Genomic DNA, 21,299 nt, shown 5'->3' on the forward strand with positions numbered 1-21,299 from the left:
AGATGGAGGGGAGTGAGTGAGTGAGTGAGTGAGTGAGTGAGTGAGAGAGAGAGAAGGAAGGGATAGAGAGAGTGGTGAGACAGAGGTGGAGATAGATAGACAGCCACGTACAGAGAGGAGATGGAGAGAAAGAGACAGAGGTATGGGGAGACAGAGATGGGGTGGTGGTGGGAATAGAGGAGAAATATACAATATATGTGGAGACAGAGAAGAATGCAAAGGAATGAACCACCATGAGTAATAAGACAGAGAAATAGAGCAAGAGAGACAAAGAAGAAGAAAGAAAGGAGAAGAGAAGAGAAGATGTTTTTTCTGGGAAAAAAATAATAAAATCAAACTCGCCTTCAAAAAGAACTTTCCAAATACATTACAATCCCTTGGCATTTCCCCCGCAACAAAGACGACCCAATTCCTGATAGACAACACCATAAAAGATGTCTTTCAACACAAGACACTGAAACGCCAGACTGCTTTCACTGCACAGTCCACGGGGGAATCACTCAAAACGGCCTTGATAACTGACCCATTGGTCAGTGTGTGTGTGTGTGTGTGTGTGTGTGTGTGTGTGTGTGTGTGTGTGTGTGTGTGTGTGTGTGTGTGTGTGTGTGTGCACGATTGATTTATTATGGAATATCCCTGCATGATCATATCTCTTTGATGGCGTGTGATCATCTAATTTATACGTCTCCCAGATCTCACAGAACAATACACTTCACAGAGCTTTATTAGCATGCTGAGAGATGTCTCTTGTATTGCCATAACAGATGCATAACGGCACAACAGCAACTATCTTCATACACCACTATCCCTTTCCATCTCTTGCTCATTCTGTCTATCCATTCCTTTGTCTCCCTCTCTCTCAACATTTCTGTCCGTCTCTCTCTCCAGGCCTCTCCCTCTCTCTTTCAATGTCTCTCCCTTCTCAACCTCCATCACTGTTCTTTCTCTCTCAGCATAATGTTTGACTGATTGGCTGGCTGGCTGCCATGAAACCACTGGTAACTGACTTAATGAATTGACTGACTGACTGACTGACTGACTGACTGACTGACTACTAGACTGACTGAATGGAAAAGCAATTTGACTGGCTGGTTGACTAACTGACAAATTGAATGTACAAACAGCCAACTGGTTAACTAACTGAATGGGAAGCTGATTGGCTGCTTGGCTGTCTGAACCACTGCTTGGCTGACCTCCTGACTGGCTGAGCAAATAGAGGGCCTGACACACTGATGCAAGATATTTTGTAATTTAGCTGAAGTTTGTAGAAGTCCAAACTCTGCCAAGGAAAAGTGGATTGTCACGGAAATGTTAACCTTACTGGAATGATCATTTGTGGGAGGAAAATTAGCATGGCTGAAAAGAGTTCTAAGTGTGATGGAAAGGACATGATGAAGCAACAGTTAAATGAATTAAACAAGCAGCTCTTTGCGTTAGATTCTTCTATATGCAGATATAGTCCTTGCAGAGACTGAAAATGAAATGCTGTTTGTGTATCAAGTTTTTACAAGTACTTAGCAGGACTTACTTGAGACTATGTTTGATGTCTTGTCGTTGCCTCAGATATGCCTAAATTATAATAGGTGTAAAGTCTAAGAGGATTGTGCTTATATTTCGTTTGACACTGATTGCCATGTGTAAGTTTACTGCATGTGTTCTTTCACTTTCAGTATGAGACTGACTGACTATGAGCATGTCAACCAATAGAATTCTCATGGGAAAATATTCCCAGCATATACTATGTATGTTTTATACATACATGCATGCCTACTGCTGCATCAAACATAAATATGTACACAGGCAAACCCACACTGGATGCACAGGCCCATTCCCCAGACCACAAATAACACACACACACACACACACACACACACACACACACACACACACACACACACACACACACACACACACACACACACACACACACACACACACACACACACACACACACACACACAGAGTAGTGATTTGTTCTGCCCTCTGTGGAATGTTGACCAAATGGCTTACATCCCTCTGCTGTCTCAGACACATTGAACCCCTCCCCCAACTCTCTCTCTCTCTCTCTCAAAGACCACAGACAGCCATACACACCTCTCTCAAAGACACTGAAAACACCACATACACACACACTGACTCAATGTCTCAAAAGGACACGCACGCGCATTAAGAACCACAGACACATATTCTCACAGGTTGACAGACATACACACTTGAAGGACCACGGACACACACTCACACGTAACCTCAAAGGTTGCCATGCTGAAGAACAACATATCCACACACACAGTCACACACACAGAAAACTATGCTCTTCATACCAATCAGAGCTGATCTAATTAAAGTAAGTAAAGTTGTTATGCACACCACCGCCCCACTGTTCATGTACACACACACATTGGAGGATCATGCACATTCTCATTTCTATGAATGGAAGTAAAGTTGCACACACTGCATTCATTCAGGTAACAGTGACGTTATGCAGAAAGACAACTTAAATATGATACAAATAACACACACACACACACACACACACACACACACACACACACACACACACACACACACACACACACACACACACACACACAACCTGGAAATTACAGTTCACATGAAGATTACGATCTTATTTCCATTACACATTAGACTCCCAATGAGCAAAATGCAATTCCGCCTCTCTCTCCCCCCCGCTGTCTGCTTCTCTCTCTCTCTCTGTTTGTTTAATTACGAAGAGAAAACAACATTTGATAAGTAATCTTCCGATGCAAGGTGATTATGTATTTCCTCAGTGCTTTAATAGCAGTGATTTAGGCCTAATAGGCCGGAGGTGAAAGGCCTCCCTTAGTCCCTTACTCTATATGTCGACTCTACAGTACAGTGAGAGGGCTGAGACAGCTCCATACAGATCAGTAAACTAAAGCTGTGTGTGTGTGTGTGTGTGTGTGTTGGAAACTGCTGTGGCTCTTGCCAAAACTAAAAAAAACACACACACAGACACACACCTTTCACACGTACCTCTCTCTTTCATACTCCTCCTCTCTCTCTCTCTCTCTCTCCTTTACCTCTGCATCTCTCTCTCTCTCCCGCTCTCTATACATATATATATATATATATATATATATATATATATATATATATATATATATATATATATATATGTAACACTCTCATACATAACACTTAATCATTAAACACTGACTCTTGTACACATTTCCCAGGCCAGAATTTGGCGCCTGGGCACGTGTGAACGTGTGTGTGTGTGTGTGTGTGTGTATGTGTTGTAACTACCCACTGGACACTAAGCAGCCATAAGACCACCACCGTTTAGATTTGTATCTCCTTCAGCAGTCTCTCAGTCACATTTTCCCAGGGGCTGTGTGTGTGTGTGTGTGTGTGTGTGTGTGTGTGTGTGTGTGTGTGTGTGTGTGTGTGTGTGTGTGTGTGTGTGTGTGTGTGTGTGTGTGTGTGTGTGTGTGTGTGTGTGTGTGTGTGTGTTTCCAGATGACTGTGCCCGGCTTTTCCATTCTCCCTCCTGTTGCGGTGAATACAGATGTCACCGACCTACAGTTACACTGCTGCTACTACCGCTGAAAGTTCTCAATGAGTGGGTGAGAGAGGGAGAGAGAGAGAGAGGGGCGGGGGGAAGCAGAGAGGGTGTGGGGGGGGGGAGAGAACACAAGAAGTTGGAGGATAGTATCCTATACCTGCTTACAAAATCTTCATAATCTCACATCATGCATAGTTGCACACAGACTATATATTATAAACACACACTACCCCCACACCACCATACACCGATAATTACTATCATTTAAACCGGGAACGCATCTGTGTCATCTTTAGATTTCTTTGGCTATTCAAAAATAGCACATATACAAGCTCATAGCGCAGCACCGAGTGCCGCGCTATGAGCTTGTAGATCTGCTATTTTTGAAAAATCTTGAAGATTTGTGCAAATTGTTGAATGTGTATTTTTTAAAGCGAACATTTGTAACTCAAATTTTTGCTTCTGGGGGTCCCTGGAACAAAACATTTTCAGATGGGGGTCCGAGGATCCTTACAGTATATTGCTATATCAGTGGTGTTCCAACTTTTCCATGTCAAGGAGGACCCCCCAAAATGATATGTATTTGGCCGCGGACCCCCATCTCAAAATATGTTGTTCCAGGGACCCCCAGAAGCACAGATCGGAGTAATTGTTTTTCAAAAACACATAAATATATTCAAAGATTTGCACACACTTTCCACGATTTTTCAAAACATAGCAGATCTACAAGCTCATAGCGCGGCACTAGGTGCCGCACTATGAGCTTGTATATCTGCTATTTTTGAACAGCCAAAGAAATCTTAAAATGACACAGATGCGTTCCTGATGTTAATGGATTCATTCAAAGTCAACCGTGGTACCACCACTAGCACACACACACACACACACGCCGCGTGATACCGTGAGAACCGGGGGAAACGTGGCCCTCCGGTCAGCGGACTGCACAGAGGCGGAAACATCCGAGGCTGACCCCTCGTGTCAAGTCTGCACACCAACGGCTGGACGTCTTATCAGTGCCCCGCCGTGCAAGATTAAATAATAAATGACGTGGAAGACTACTTCCCCCTGCAAGAAATAACAATGGGAGTACTATATGTGTGCATTAGAAATGCAGGATGTGTCCTTTCAACTACCACATGACTATTGTGTTCTATAGGGACTGGTTCATTGCGAAATAGGTCGATTTTAAAAAAGCCACAGTCAGTAATGTGTATGTAAGATATCCATCCATCAACTCCCATGCACATACCTATTCGATTCTGTCTGCTTTACAAGATGCTTGATTGTTTCAGTGCATTTGCCAGCATTATGCTACCGTATTTAACCCATTAAGACCAGGAAAGAATCTGTGTCATTTGAGCTTGTAGATCTGCAATTTTTGCAAATCTTTGACTATATATATTATGAAAAGCGAACATTTGTAACTCAAATCTTTGCTTCTGGGGGTCCCTGGAAGTGAATATTTTGAGATGGGGGGGTCTGTGGCCATATACATATCATTTTGGGGGTCCTTGACATGAGAAAGTTTGAGAACCAAGTATATAGAAACATGCGTTTTTTTCAAAAAACTGTTAGGATCGAAACTCACTGACAACACCTCTGAGGCTCTGACAGATTTCATTCCATTTGCTTTGAACATCTTGACTCAATGAATGGCCATGGCCAGCCCTAGCAGCTACCATTACATCAGTGGCTTTTTTTGTGAGCCTTTAATACTTGGGGACTGACTGACTGGACAATTGGATTAACATGTTGGCTGGACCAGACAGTCCACAGTTGAATGAAGTGACTGGATTCTCTAGACTGTGTACAGTAACAAGACACTGACAGCTGACTTTACAGCAGTGGTGCAAAGTAACTAAGTATGTGTACTCAAGTACTGTACAATTTCGAGGTTATTTGTACTTTACTGGAGTATTTCCAATACTTCTACTTCTACTCCACTACATCTCAGAGGCAAATATTGTACTTTTACTCCACTACAATTATTTGAAAACTTTAGCTACTAGTTACTGTGTAGATTTTGATAATTATTACAAAACATACATTAACCACTTCAGCCCTGAGCTTGTAGATTTGCTATTTTCAAAAGATTTGTATACATTTGAAAACATGTGAAATGGGACATTCTGCATAATGAGCACTTTCTACTTTTGGTACTTTAAGTATATGTTGATACCAATACTTTTACTCAAGTACATTTTTTACAGAGCATTTCTACATTGAGGTATTGGTCTTTTTACAGTAAAAGTTACTTAAGTAATAGTGCTACTTAAGTACAAAATGTGAGTAGGTACTCTTCCACCACTGCTGACAGCTGACTCAACAGCATCCAAGGCAGCAGCAGCAGCACAGCCCCGGATATGAGCTTTAGTCTCGGACAATAAGAACTTCTCACTCTTCGCGTCTCAAGATGCAGACGTGCTTTGCAGTCCAGTTTTTAGGGGAAAGTTCCTCTCGAGCTTACAGAGGAGTGGGATTTTTTGTCGTTACTTTTTCAGCACGAACACAAAACACTTAGCTATACGACAGTCAAAAAGTGACCAGCAGTGGCCACGCAAACTGAAAGATATGCAAGAATGCAGAACACAATCCACATTGTGTTCTGCACAATCAGAGACGTTGCAAACCGTTGCAAACACACGCCACCTCACAATAACATCAGGACACACACACACACACACACACACACACACACACACACACACACACACACACAGCGCGAAGAACAAAAAAAACACTCACTTTAGTGATGATGAGGGGCTCTCCGTGCTCCAGACCCCCTTTCAGGGTGAACCCCCACGGCGCGCCCCCGACCAACTGGACCTGGACGTGGATGAAAGACACGAGCTGCTCCACCGTCTCCATGCTCTGTGGAACCGTCTGGAACCTGAAACCCCGGGGTTCAGTGCGTGGTGCCGGGTCCGTGGGTCTCGCTCCTCCACCGGCTCTCCATCACATCACCACGGCTGAGAACTAAATGGGTGAGAGAGGGAAGGAACTGGAAAGAGTGTGTGCGTGTGTGTCAGTGAGAGAGAGGGGGAGGGCAAAAAAAAGAAAAAGAAAAACTTTGCACGCGTTCCAAAAACTTCCAAAGTGAGGGAAGCCTGTCCCACTCTGTGTTGGAACGGCCGGGTGTGTGAGTGGCAGCCGCGCCAGCCACTGGCAGAGAGGCGTGGCTCTGTGTTGTCCAATGGGAAGTGCCCAGAAGGCGGGACCAGGGAGTATCAACCGCTACATTGTATCAGCACAGCAGCAGCGGCAACATGAGTGACAGTGTTGCCATGTCCGCTTAATATAAGCGACGTTGGGTTTGTTTTTTCTTTGTAGTTGCTTGAAAATATTGGTGGTTGCAGTTTTTTGGGCTTGACTTGTTTGTAAAGTGTAGTGTTGTTGCTTATTTGGGCTTTTTTGGAAAGTGTAGTGTTGTTGCTTATTTGGGCTTTTTTGTAAAGTGTAGTGTTGTTGCTTATTTGGGCTTGTTTGTAAAGTGTAGTGGTGTTGCTTATTTGGGATTGTTTGTAAAGTGTAGTGGTGTTGCTTATTTGGGATTGTTTGTAAAGTGTAGTGGTGTTGCTTATTTGGGCTTGTTTGTAAAGTGTTGTTGCTTATTTGGGCTTGTTACCTAATGTTATTTAAACCAGTGTTTCTTAAACATTTTCATGTCAAGGACCCCCAAATCAATATGTATTTATTTGTCTGCGGACCCCTATCTGAAAATATTTTATGCCAGGGACCCCATACAAGATTTGCATTGTTAAAATGTTTAAAACTTTATTTTTATTTTTTGAAAATAGCAGATCTACAAGCTCACAATGCGTCGTGATGCGATGACTAGTGAGCTTGTACTGTAGATTGGCTATTTTCAATATAAAGTGCTCATAATGGCTAGTGCCATTGTTGCTTCTTTTGGGCTTATTTTCATAGACCTGTTTGATTATTTCTCTCACAAAATCTGGCAACACTGCAGCATGAGCGACACATAATTACAACAACATAGAGTCACCGTTCATTAGAAACACGAAACCTGCTACTTTGTTGCACAAAAACTACTGCATAGTGCATACTGTTACTGTTATCAGTGTAATTTCACGCAACGATGCTTTCTGCCCTTCTTCCACAATAGCTATTATTTGGACTAACTTTAACAATATACTATTCAGCCTGCGTGCCAAGCAGTGGTGGAAAAAGTACTTAAATCTTTTACTTCAGTAAAAGTATCAATACTGCAATATAGAAATACTCTGTTACAAGTAAAAGTCCGGAATAAAACATTTACTTGAGTAACAGTACAAAAGTGTTGGTATTAAAATGTACTCTAAGCACCAAAAGTAGAAAGTACTCATTATGCAGAATGTCCCATTTCACAAGTTTTAAAATGTATACAAATCTTTTGAAAAATAGCAGATCTACAAGCTCACAATGCTTGGCGATTTGAGCATTGTGAGCTTGTAGCTGGCTATTTTCAAATGGCCGAAATGTAAATAGGGCTGAAGTGGATGATGTATGTTTTGTAATAATAATCAAAAAGTAAGTACAAGTATAATATTTGCCTCTGAGATGTAGTGGAGTACAAGTAAAAGTACAGATTGTTTTTAATACTCCAGTAAAGTAAAAAATCCTCAAATTTGTACTTACAGTATAGGACGTTACTTAGTTACTTTCCACCACTGGTTCCAAGCCTAAAGCTAGTGGTTCTTAAACTTGTATTTATTTATTTCAAGGACCCCGAGTTTGGTATGCATTAGGCCACGGAACCCCATAACTCTGAAAGTGTAAATGGAACCAAATGTACCCGCAAGGGTCCATTTGGTTCAATTTGTATAGTATACAGACCTTTATGGGTCCATTTGGTATGGGGATCCTCTGGAACATCCTTGGTTCAGTTTGAGAACCACTTGCCTAAGCCAATTGGCAGTGGTTCTCAAACATTTTCAAATGCACCCCCCCATTTGGGGGCACCATCAAAGTTGGTGCCAGGCATCCCCATGAGAGAAGATTTGTCAAAAACTTTCCAAAACAGCAGATTTTTTAGCTTGTAGATAGGCTGTTTTCCAATAGCCGACACATAACATGGTTTGTTATACATAAGAGTGTTTAAAATAGCCAAACTGTTCCTCATTTTGCTGAGGACCCCCTGGAACCAGTGGCCTAGTGTTGTACAATGAGACATTAATGGCCTGATCTCACAGTTTGGTGAGCAGATATGATGTGTGTCTGTGCTGACTGCATATACCGTACATACAGTTCTGTTCTTTAGGCCAAGAATAATATTTGACAACACATAACCTACATTTCTGCATGAGGCCCCATACCAGTCGACCTGTTCCGACACTTTGCGAGCGTTCACAGACAGTGGAATGCACAACATTGTTTCATTATTTTGATTTGGTTTAGAAGTAAACACAAATATATTAATGTTATTTTAATAAAACATTTCAATGCTATGTACAGCCAGCAGCAGTCATTGCTGTCAAAGTTTTCCTCAACAACGTAATGTAAAAAGTGAAATATCAAATAACTTAATAGATGCAAAGTAAGCATTGTGGTGTTTTTCCATCATGTATTTATCCTGCTGCTTGATGTTCGTATCGCACAGTGAAAACAAAAAAAGAAGCCTAAATATCACAATGTACTTGTTTGGACAAATAATACAGTTTCAATTTACTGTTACTTTAATCTCCCGTTGTGTTCTTAAGGACAGTACCATCATCAACAAGTCCAAATCCTTAGCATTTATTGTGCTTGGTGAATTTAATGTTTCTGATTCACAACCGTTTATATTTTGATGTTTTGTTGACATGTTCATGCCCACAGCAGTGCATTATGTATTTGCTCTCTATTATAGGCCATACTTTTCCCACACACTCTCTCTTTCTCTCACTAGACAATGGTTGTGATTGTACATAATAACTGTTGTTGAGTGCTACAACAGAAAGAGACACTTAAAAACTCTTTCCCCCTTTGTGTGTGTGTGTGTGTGTGTGTGTGTGTGTGTGTGTGGTGTGTGTGTGTGTGTGTGTGTGTGTGTGTGTGTGTGTGTGTGTGTGTGTGTGTGTGTGTGTGTGTGTGTGTGTGTGTGTGTGTGTGTTGTAAGAGAGTCATATGATGAATGAGACTGAGATGCTTGTACTTGTACATGCCCAGGCAAAATACCTCTTGCTTGGACCTCAAGAACGGTCAGTCAGCTGAAGATGATGATGCCTTCCTAAGTACAAATTGTATAAGTGAAACAAACAAACAACAACAACCAAATGCATTGAAACCTCCAAATACGTCCAAAGTGGTATCATAATGGACTAAAACAGTTCAAACATTTAAACCATGAGGTGGGTGTTGTGGTAAGTGATCCATGACGCTTTAGGTATTAAGATGTGTTTTATACATGACACTGCCAACAATGCAGGCCCTTGTTTTCAAGTGCTCTCTAATGCACAGAGCTTACCTGCTTTCATTCCTGCTCGCATTCCTGGCAAGAAGCTATATAACTGCATGCCCCGGGGGCATAACGGGGCAATAAATAGGCCTACTGTCTGTCCCCATCTTCGTGTACATTCCTCAGTGTAAGACCACCACAGGCTGAGGAGCCACCTGTATCCCTGCAACGCAGGACCACCAGTATATTAAATGATTAAAACCAGTGCTTCATCGAGGAGCCCTGTCATTCCTTAGGAATCTCCCCCTGGTGTGTGTGTGTGTGTGTGTGTGTGTGTGTGTGTGTGTGTGACACACACACACACACACACACACACACACACACACACACACACACACACACACACACACACACACACACACACACACACACACACACACGTGTGGTTAGACTGGGTCTTCGGGTCATGTGGGAATATAAACACTAAATCTCTTGCAGAACATCCCAGGATTCTTCTGATATCTAAATAAATATTAATTATTTCCATACTTGTTGTGACACTGCAGTGGTATGCATACCATGGTGAGCAAAACATTTAAAGATTATTCTTTTGTTTACATGCAAATACATACCATGTTACAGACCTTAAATCCTGGTCTAAAATGTATTGAAATGCATGGTTTCTTTGTCTAGCCTTGTGTCTTATTCATAGTTGTACAGTTGTTAGGTATTTTATATTGTTTTGTAATGTTGTGTAAGCTACATACATACATGCACCACAAACCTGGAATAAAAAGCACATAAAAGTAGGCTACAGTTCTATACAAAGGGATGCTAAATAGGATTAAACCCAAGAAAGCACTATGGCTTATTTCCATTGGGGCCCTGACTCCTGTGTATTCAATTCATCGAAACATTTAGTGACAGACAAAAATATACAATACTATGCAAATACGGGGGATGAATATAAAAGAGTAGTAATAAAAAAAGAAAAATATGTAGGCTACAGTAAACAGTTGGGGAGGACACCTGTGAGTGCGGTTTTGAAGGAGAGTAAGGATTCACACTTTTTTTTTATGACTGTTGGTAGGGCATTCCACATTTTGGTGGCATAGCAGTAGATCGAATTCAACCCCTTGTTTGAGCAAAATCTGGGTTGAATGTGATTTGTGGAGCTCCCTCTGGTGTTGTGATTGTGGACGTCTTTGAAGTAGTTTGACAGGTAGGCTACATGGGTGTCTTTGACTTGAGACATTGCCAGAACAGGTGGTGTAGTAGTGTATCTTGTAGACCAGGCCATTGCAAATTGTTCTACTCTGTCCTCTACCCTGAGCCATCCCACCCTAGCAAAATGAGTAATCGGTAATGGTAATTGGAAGCTAATTTGCGGGAAGTTGATTATTGTGTAAAATGGCTCAGCTGATTGATCGCGATTTAGACGCTCAGGTGATCGGATGATCGTCTCTAGATGAGATCACGCCCTCCCTCGGCACCACATACCACTATGGCCGCCCCTGTAGGCTAGCCTTGTGGTGGTCGAGTGGAGCTCACTAGCACCGGAGGTTTTTAATATGAGGGCCCCTGTATTGAATGTCTTGTCGTGTATCGTGTCGTTGATGTTGTTGACCCAGGTGGTCATGGCCTCGCCGCGCAGCGTCCGTCGACAAGACTTCAAAAGACACAAAGGTCTGCATCATCTGCCGTTAACGGCCGAGCAGCAAGCGGACCAGAACCTCCAGTTCATGCTCAGTCTGTACCGCAGCGCCGCCGGGCCGGACGGCAGGCCCAAGAGGCATCGCATGTTCGGCTCCAACACGGTGCAGCTGCTGAGACCCGCGGCGTCCTCTGTGGACTACCTGTTGGCGTCTGAAGGTGAGCGGTCATAGGTGTTCATAGCCCTGATATGACAGTCGTGGATGGACTTCAACCTGGTGTTTGCACTTTCTCCATTTACGGCCCGTACATCGACATAAACGTTCAGATGTCAAATATAAAGTGCTTACCCCATGGCCACGGATGTTACAATTATGTACGGCTCCTCAGAAGTACCCTTATCTTCCGTATTGTTAAATAAAGAGCATTTTAATCCGATCGACGGCCATTTTCTGATAGTTATAATGTATCAGAGTGCAATACACCTCCCAACCGATAGGGTCGCATACTTGAAAGCGTATAGAAAAAATACGAAGAAAATGGCCACCGATCGGAATAAAATGCTTTTTATTGAACAATACGGACAATACGGGTACATCTGAGGGCCCGTACCTAATTGTAACATCCGTGGCCATGGGGTAAGCACTTTATATTTGAAATCTGAACGTTTATGTAGATTTACGGGCCGTAAATGGAGAAAATGCAAACACCAGGTTGAAGTTAATCCATGACTGTCAGGATATGACAGCCATGTTTCAGGGCTAAGCTAGTAGACTAGACTTATTAAGTAACTATTAACTTCACATTTCAAGTTCATTGACGCCTCCTGATAATGTTAATATCCGTCAAACGTGATAATGAATCCATTGTAGAAATAATTAGGCTGATAAATTGCTTTGAGGAATTTTGTAGTGAACCATTAGCCACATCGACTAATTTAATTTCAGTACAACTGTGTGTGTGTGTGTGTGTGTGTGCGTTTTATTTATTAAATGTATTTAATATAGGTCAGTCAGTTGTACACCCCACCACATCTTTAATACAGTCAGAATTTTGCTGTGAAAGATAATGAATTTCTTTGAACAAATACTGAAACGCAAATGCTAAATAGTTTTTTGAAAGTGAAGCATTTTCTTCTAGATACCTTTTATCTCTCAGAGTTACTACAAGGGGGCAGCCAAATCGTTGTGTGATCGGACCACTTGAACCCCACTGAGCATCCCTATTCTGAGGAGAACTTTAGCCAAAAATAGCAGATCTACAAGCTTGCAAGGCGTAGATCAGCTATTTTTAGCAAAGAGGTTTATCGTAGAGGGGGGAAAAGAGCAGACTAAGTACAAAGTGAAAGGTCAAGTTTACTAAGTATTGATGGTTTAAGTCAGTGGTTTTCAACCTTTTTCGCGTCAAGGACCCCCAAATTGACACATAGTAGCCCACGGACCCCTATTTGAAAAAATATGCCAGGGACTCAACCATTTAGGTTTATTGGGGGTCCCAATCGACACTGTATCACCATTACCATTATCAGTGTTCATTGTACAAAATGGAACCAAATGGACCCGTTAGGGTCCATTTGGTTCCATTTGTACACTCTCAGAGTTACAGACATATAAGGGTCAATTTGGTTCCTAACTATTAATTTGGCTGGGGACCCCCTGGAACCCCCTCAAGGACCACTGGTGGTCCCCGGACCACTGGTTGAAAACCCCTGGTTTTAAGTGATTAAATGTCTGGAAATACACATTAACATCAATCCAACACGTATGACAGTGCTGTCAAACAAGTCTATGAAGCTATGTATGAAATCTATGAAAAAGTTAATTCTGCAACACATTTTTATACAATGTGTAGTCTCCATAATCTTCATAAATGCAAGGCTTCATGGGGTGTGTAATTGATTGAAAATACGTAATTTTTGGGGTGAACTAACTAAGTATTAGCTCTATTTATATCTTAAGTCCTTCAAAAAGAGCTGGCTGAATAGCAGATGGACCTAATCATTTACTCTAGCCGCAGCAGGCTAGACATTTTCCACATTTCCACATTTCGCATGTAGTTGTTGTTCTAGCTGTTTTTATATTTGACAAAAATGTTGTTATATGCATTTCATTTAATGTAATGTTTATATTTGCTTTTGTATTGCTCTTATTGTATTACTCCCTCTGCAACCTCCCCATGTGGCACACATATGCATAATTGTAATTGTTAAATCTATCCTTTTGGACAGTTGTGTGTATTGTACATATCATTGCTGTTGGGCAGAAACTTTCTATCTCCATTTAAACTTTTTTTTTTTGTAAAAACCAATGCCCTACTTCGTCGTAGTGCCACTCAAAAGTAGCAAAAATAGCCCATCTACAAGCTCACAACCTGTCATAGAGCTTGTAGATCTGCTATTCTTGCTTATTTTTCAACAATGTTGAAAGGGAAAGTGGTTAAGTCTGTCTGTTTTTTTAAATAGTGACTACAATAACTATGGAGCCTTTGGAACACAGGTTATTTTCTTTTCCATTACCTGGAAAGTAACTATTTTGGACATACAAGGCTTACATCCAACAGTGACGATATGATCATTGTCATTAACCACTTAAACCCCAGCATCCAGTTTCTGGGGATAACATTCTCAGAAAATGGCACATCAACAAGCTTGAGCTTGTTGATCGGCTATGTTCAGCGATTTATATTTAGTGTTGCAGAGCGTTAACACAAGAGTAACTAGGTATAGAGCCTTGAGGGACTCCGGTCAATCGGATTTAAGTGGCAGCTTGGAGGGAATTCGGACGAAATCATCAAGATCGTGCACTTGGTGACAAGTTTTAGATTTTTGGCATGCTGTTAGATATGGCCATAAGGTTTTCAAAATTCATCGGAAGCAAGTTGGGATCGCGCCCTAGTGGTCTGTTTCCAATGAATCCAATATTAGATAGGTTAGTGTATGGTTGAAACCCCAAATAATTTATAGAAGGTATTTTCAATGGATTCTGTTACTATTGGGTATGCTAAATAACATACTAAAAAATGAGGAAAATCAAACTCCTGTAAAGACATCATTTTCAAGATGGCGGGGGCTTAAAATGCCAGGAGCTTAAAATGCCTATAAACTGGGAGGGAATATATGCCATCTTGAAAACGATGCCTTTCCAGAAGTTTGATTTTCCTAGATTTTTTTGTATGTTATTTAGCATACCCAATAGTAATAGAATCCATTGAAAATACCTTCTATAAATTATTTGGGGTTTCAACCATATAGATTGATTCTGATTGATTCTGATATTGGATTAATTGGAAACAGACCACTAGGGGGCGATCCCAACTTGCATCCGATGGTTTTTGAAAACCTTATGCCCATACCTAACACCATGCCAAAAATCAAAAGCTTCTCACCAAGTGCACGATTTTTCTGAATTCCTTCTGGGCTATGGTTAAAGATGTCATGTCAAACTCTCCTAATCCCTCTCTCACTCTCCTCTTCTGTGTGTGTGTGTGTGTGTGTGTGTGTGTGTGTGTCTCTCGCCCCCAGACCACCAGTACACATTCACAGTGGAGTACAACATTGATGGCGTTCCCTTGGAGCAGCTGGTCAGAGCTTCGTTTGTCCACCTCCGCTCGCCTCCCGAGTCCGACGCCACCCAGGGCGGCCCGGCGGCGCTCCGCTGTCGGGCTCAAATCACTTCGCTGGGCGAGGAGAGCCGGAAGTCGACGACGCCCCTGCGCAGGAAGCTAGTCACCCTGGAGCCCCACGACCGGTGGACGGAGACGGACATCACGGCCCACGTCAGCGGGCACATCCTCCAGGACGAGAGCACGGGGGCCCAGGGCCATCACTTGACCCTCACGGCCCAGTATTGGTGCACCGAATCCGGGCCCGTCGGAGGGCCACATCCCGCCTCCTGGTGGCGGCCGCTCAACTCTGGAGGCATATACGGCACTCCGCTCATGGGTTCGAGGGAGAGGAGCAACCACCTGGAAGTCCCTTCTCTCCTTCTGTACCTGGAGGAGGATCAGGATGTGGACGAGTGGATGGAGGAGCTGCTAGGGATGGAGGTGGAGAACGACGAGGCTGGGGTGCAGGAGCCGTCGCTCCTTCGCCCCTCCAACCACCGCTACCGCCGCTCCAAAGACTCTGCCAACAACTCCTCATTGTCATCATCATCATCATCAACTTCAACATCATCCTCAGGCCCCAACCGTCCCTCTCCAGATATGCTCAAAGGTGCTTCTTCGCCAGAATCGCCATCATCCTCCTCATCCTCTGTCGACCGCAAAGGCTCCACCCCGCGCAAAGCGAGCGCTCCGGCGGGCCGCTGCAAGCTGCACTCGTTCCGCCTGTCGTTCAAGGAGCTGGACTGGGGCCACTACTTCATCGCGCCGCCCATCTACAACCCGCGCTTCTGCCGCGGCGACTGCCCGCGCATCCTCCACTACGGTTACCACTCGCCCAACCACGCCATCGTGCAGACGGTCATCAAGGAGCTGGAGGTGGGCGACGTGCCGGCGCCGTCGTGCGTCCCGTACAAGTACATGCCCATGAGCGTGCTGGTGGTGCACAAGCGCAAGGTGGAGTACCGCGAGCTGGAGGACATGGTGGCGGAGTCTTGCACGTGTAGGTAGGGCCTCTCTCTCTCTCTGTTCTCTGAGTAGGGCTGGGTGATATGACTTGAACTATTATTTAATAAAATTGCAAAAATTGCAGATCTACACAATTTTTGTACACCACAACAATTATGCTTGGTACAATGTATAATATAGGGTTAAATTATTATTACAAAAAAATCAATTTGAAGTGTTTGATGTTGATTCATTGATATAAACAATTAAAAATAATTAGCAAAATCGATGAATTGCCCAGCCCCATCTCAAAACTTTGTGTAGCACTTTCAAATCTGTCTCTCACACACACACACACACACACACACACACACAACGTGCAACAGTTGGAGTTTTAAATGAATTTACTTGTGAAATGTACAGTTTCAAACAATAGCCGCCATGTTCTGTGGTGTCCGTGTCATTGTTTTGGGTGTGAGAGTGAAAGCAACCTCCTGCACGTGAAATGACAGAGCATGCACTTAAGAAAATTAACAAAACCAAAACCATTTGGCTCAGATAGGCTCACTCACACCATACTGAATGTAATTCTGCCTCGAGCTTGCCAGCGCTAGCTAGTGGGGTGGAGAAATGGATTATTTGTCTGGCGATACAATAACAACTACAGGCTTAACGGAAGTGGGGCATTTGGTTTGTCTTCATCAGGAACGCATGGATTGAGAAACTTTTTAGCAGCTAGCAGAGTTCTGTGTTTGAATGTTAATGTTTGTGTGTAAGTACTCTGTACATATATCGTCTGTATCTGTTGAGGTTTGTCTGTCTTTAACGTTTTAAGGCCTTGCCTATTCTCAGTGTGGGCTGTGATTCGGAAACATCCGCACAAGGAACAAGCAGCTAAGCCCATACATGCAGTATAAAAGTTGGTGTCAACACTAAGCACAAAAAGACAAAAAAAACGAGTGCAATTTAGTGGTCTGACTCAAGGACAAAGATAACGAAAAGGCCCCGAAAAGGCCCGATCACAGCCTGTCTTGATTGTGAAAAAGAAAAGTATTGTAAGTGAAAAAATGTATAAAAGAAAAGTATTGTAGTTTATTGTGAATTAAATTGAAAAGGCTAATAGAATAAAAAGGAATGTTTTCTAAAAGCCTATTTGTTGTTTATGACAAGAACGGTAAATCAGTGTTAATGCTCTGAGCAGAATATATTCCGGTTATGCTCTTCCATATTCCAGATATTGGTGCTTTGGATGTAGTACTGCTTTCTGTCCAACAGATGGCACACCTGTACTATAACTAAAATCTGCCGTCTTTTAAAAGAATTGCCTCACACATCACGCAGTAATAAACTAATGGAGTCCGGAGACTCCCGGGAGTCCATGGAGGGTTCCAGGGGGTCCCCAGCAAAAGAAGTTAATGTAGCATCACAATCATTTAAACCACTTTATCCATTTATATGTTGGCGATTCAAAAATGGCAGATCTACAAGCTTGTAGACCTGTTGGCTATTGAAAAATAGCAGATCTACAAGCTTGTAGATCTGCTATTTTTGAAAATCTTTGTTTTAGTGGAGGTGCTAAGCAACATTTGACTTCAAGTCATGATGCAAAGGTCCCCTTTGGTATGGAAGTACCTTAGGGCCATAGGAAAAGAATTATCCAAAGAGACGAGTTAGATCACCCTTCTTTTTTTTTTTATAGGCGTTTTTAAAAAATGGCCGCCGACAATTAACCACTATTACACCAGACCCCATATCTTTGCTTCTGTTAGAGCTATAATAATAATATTGGTGTCAAAGTGTACATTTTTGGGGTCAAGGAATTCAATTAAATAGGTTTCAATGCAAAAAAACGAATACTTCATTAATTGCCATGACAGCGGGGGGTAAAATATGCAAATTTCATTAAAAAAATACGTTTTAACAGGGTAACTTAACCCCTCCCCCTCTAAAACTTGTATTTACTTGTCCCTTTGTCATGGAAGTACCTTAGGGCCATAGGAAAAACAATATCCAAAGACACAAGTTAGATCACCCTTCTTTTTTTTTTATAGGCGTTTTTAAAAATGGCCGCCGACAATTAACCACTATTACACCAGACCCCATATCTTTGCTTCTGTTAGAGCTATAATAATAATATTGGTGTCAAAGTGTACATTTTTGGGGTCAAGGAATTCAATTAAATAGGTTTCAATGCAAAAAAACGAATACTTCATTAATTGCCATGACAGCGGTGGGTAAAATATGCAAACTTCATTAAAAAAATACGTTTTAACAGGGTAACTTAACCCCTCCCCCTCTAAAACTTGTATTTACTTTTCCCTTTGTCATGGAAGTACCTTAGGGCCATAGGAAAAAAAATATCCAAAGAGACAAGTTTGATCACCCTTCATTTTCTTTATATAGGCGTTTTTAAAAAAAGGCTGACGACAATTAACCACTATTATACCAGACCCCATATCTTTGCTTCTGTTAGAGCTATAGTAATAATATTGGTGTTAAATTGTACATTTTTGGGGTTGAGGAATTCAATTAAATAGGTTTCAATGTAAAATACCCAATGCTTTACTAATTGCCATGACAGCGGGGGGTAAAATGTGTAAATTTCATTTGAAGAATACGTTTTAACAGGGTAACTTACCCCCCCTCCTCTAAAACTTTGATTTACTTTTCCCTTTGGTATAGAAGTACCTTAGAGCACTAAGAAAGAAATGATCCAAAGAGACAAATAAGATCACTCTTCATTTCTGAAATATATGCGTTTTTAAAAATGGCCGCCACCATTTGAAGTGATACAGCAGAACCCATATTTACTTCTGTTAAAGCTATAATGGTAAACATTTTTAGGGTCAAGGAATCCAATTAATTAGGTTTCAAGGCAAAACAAATCCCCAATACTTTTCTTACTACCATGACAATGGGGTTGTTGTGGTAATTTGAGTCTTGCACTTGCAAATAACCAGTTCTGGCAAGTCCCTTGAAATAATTGAAATTGAAGCCATTCATCAAAGGGCAAAAGGAAGAGGGGGCTCGACTCATCATTTACAGCCTTTTCCAAATATCGCTCATAAGCCTTCATCACAGGTACAGAGCAGCTACAGACACCTGATGCATGTACCAGGTTCTGCAGATGTGGTCAACACCAATGAAAGACTGAGCTTTGCCACTAGTTGAATTACCACTATTGGTGAGAGCTGTAGTCCATCCACTGTCATTCATCCAGCCAGTCTCCAGACACACTCCAGAGCATCTTTTTTGGCAAGTGTGAATAGGGGTTGATCAGCTAACATGACTGGTGTCTGACCTGGATTTAGGTAGTTGATTGCTTGAAGGAGGACATTCATTGCATGCCAAGCCAAGCCATAGTGGGACTGGTAGGAGACTCTGTGAACAGTGGCAGTATGTATGATCTGGATGGGGGGGCTGAACAAATCTCTGCAATGCTTGCATAATATGCACCCCATGAGATCCATTCTTCATCCTCAAGGTTGTCTTTCCCCACAAGGTGTCGGTGACTCTCTCCAACCACTGGGAGCCTTCTTCAAGTATGTTGCTGAGATGACAAGAGGCTGGCTGAGGATGACTGTTTGTATTAAGGGCAGGAACATCAGTTTGGATTTAAACATCCAGATCCATTGTTGTGTAGAAAGCTGGAAAGGATTGTACATGCTTCTTCCCCATCTTAGCTGGAACTAGGATGTTAGTGAGATTGGCTGTTTGTTGGTCATCTGACGGGAAGTGCTGCTGAATGCTTATGCATGTCCCGTGGAGGGCTGATTTTGCTGTTGTTGACGATGGGTTGAGGTCAATGTTGTCAAAACCACCATTAGTGAAGACACCCTTAACTGCCTGAGGTGGGACCACCACACCAATCTGCTCCCACTGATTGATCACTGTACTCAATGTTTTCAAGCGATCACATGATACACCATACCTCGCTTATGCATGGTATCCACCTGGTGTTTACTGCCAGTATGCAGGTGCAGATTCATTGCCAGATACAGTGAAGCTGTGGTTCCCTTTCTCTTATGTGACAACTAACACTACGGACATTTCTTGGATCTGCATTTCACAGAGTTGTAAATGATTTGCTGCCCAATTGATGTAGCAACCTGGCACTTCTCTGGTTCAGGGGCTGGCTGGTCAATACCTTATCCATCCAGAAGCATCTTTAGGAAAATTGCAGCAGGGGAGGGATTGAATCAGGAGGCTGTGAAGGAACCTGTAAATTATTGTTTCATCGGAAGATATTCTTCCCGGAGGATTTTAGCTGCTTTGAAGATGATGGAGACATCAGTAAATGTGTTGCTTTTCATGCCAACAACAGCTTTCAGGTCATCATCAGCCACGATCTAGTCGCACAGATCTGCTACCATGTCACCAGCAGCTTGTTTAGCTAACAGACACTTGTCACCCAGCACCTGAGCACATTATTTCACTTTTCGATCCAATCCCAGGGTGGAAGCCGTCCTTAGTTCCTTTCTGTTGCCAACTTCACCACAGAAGAAACACGGTGTGGTTTATTCACATGAGGATGATGATGAGCATGAGAGTATAGCCTGTGCAGTGAACTTGCCACCACCATTCATACACTGTGTTTTTACTGGGCTCACAGACTCTTCATGTCTTCTTCTTGCTCTGTCCACTTTTTGATCAATAATGGCACAGTTAACATAAAAAACATTCTGTATTCAATGAGAAAGTAATACAAACCTCAAATTGAACCTCAAAGTGTCTCAGATTTTCTGTCACCTCTGATTTAATAAAATTGTCGCAGTCCCTTGTGCAGAATTTATGTTTTGTGGCATAACAGGTGTAACTCTCAGGTGATAGCAGTCAGACATATACACTTGCAGTCAGACAGACACTAATCTCTCAAGACAGATTCAGAGCTCTGCAGCTGAATCTGTCGGGAGCTCCTGATACAACGTGTATAGTTAGGAATGTTAGGAATGTAAACAAAGACACGTAGACCGGAAGTGGAGGGCTGAGGGCGGACCTAATGGCCACCATCCTGTTATCCACATTCTATTGGGAGGTCCCCCCCAGAGTCAAATATTAAGGAAAAAATAGCAGAGGGTGCTGTTTTTTCCTTTTTTTGACTGGGTTCCTAGATTGGACAGACACACATAAAGCATATGGCATGTGCATAAGAGGTTGTACTTCTTTAAGTTTTTT

General features: G+C 42.3%; 2 protein-coding genes across 2 annotated transcripts in view; one reads left to right on the top strand and one right to left on the bottom strand.

The window, feature by feature from the left end:
• The window catches only part of shroom4 (shroom family member 4), a 91,401-nt gene extending 84,888 nt beyond the window's left edge, over positions 1–6,513 (bottom strand). Inside the window, exon 1 of the mRNA XM_084042972.1 lies at positions 6,293–6,513. Within this exon, the coding sequence (XP_083899098.1) occupies positions 6,293–6,415 (123 nt within the window). The 5' untranslated portion in view covers positions 6,416–6,513. The remainder of the gene's footprint in view (positions 1–6,292) is intronic.
• A 4,914-nt stretch (positions 6,514–11,427) lies between these two features.
• Positions 11,428–16,187, top strand: bmp15 (bone morphogenetic protein 15; the record flags this gene model as incomplete). The annotated part of the gene is made up of 3 exons (XM_084042344.1): positions 11,428–11,439; positions 11,555–11,795; positions 15,097–16,187. 3 exons carry the CDS (start codon positions 11,428–11,430, stop codon positions 16,185–16,187), a joined length of 1,344 nt encoding a protein of 447 aa, XP_083898470.1.
• Between the last annotated feature and the right edge of the window lie 5,112 nt (positions 16,188–21,299).

The sequence above is a fragment of the Gymnoscopelus microlampas genome (genome assembly GCF_963454915.1).
Source record: "Gymnoscopelus microlampas genome assembly, chromosome: 19".
NCBI classification, from domain to species: Eukaryota; Metazoa; Chordata; class Actinopteri; order Myctophiformes; family Myctophidae; genus Gymnoscopelus; species Gymnoscopelus microlampas.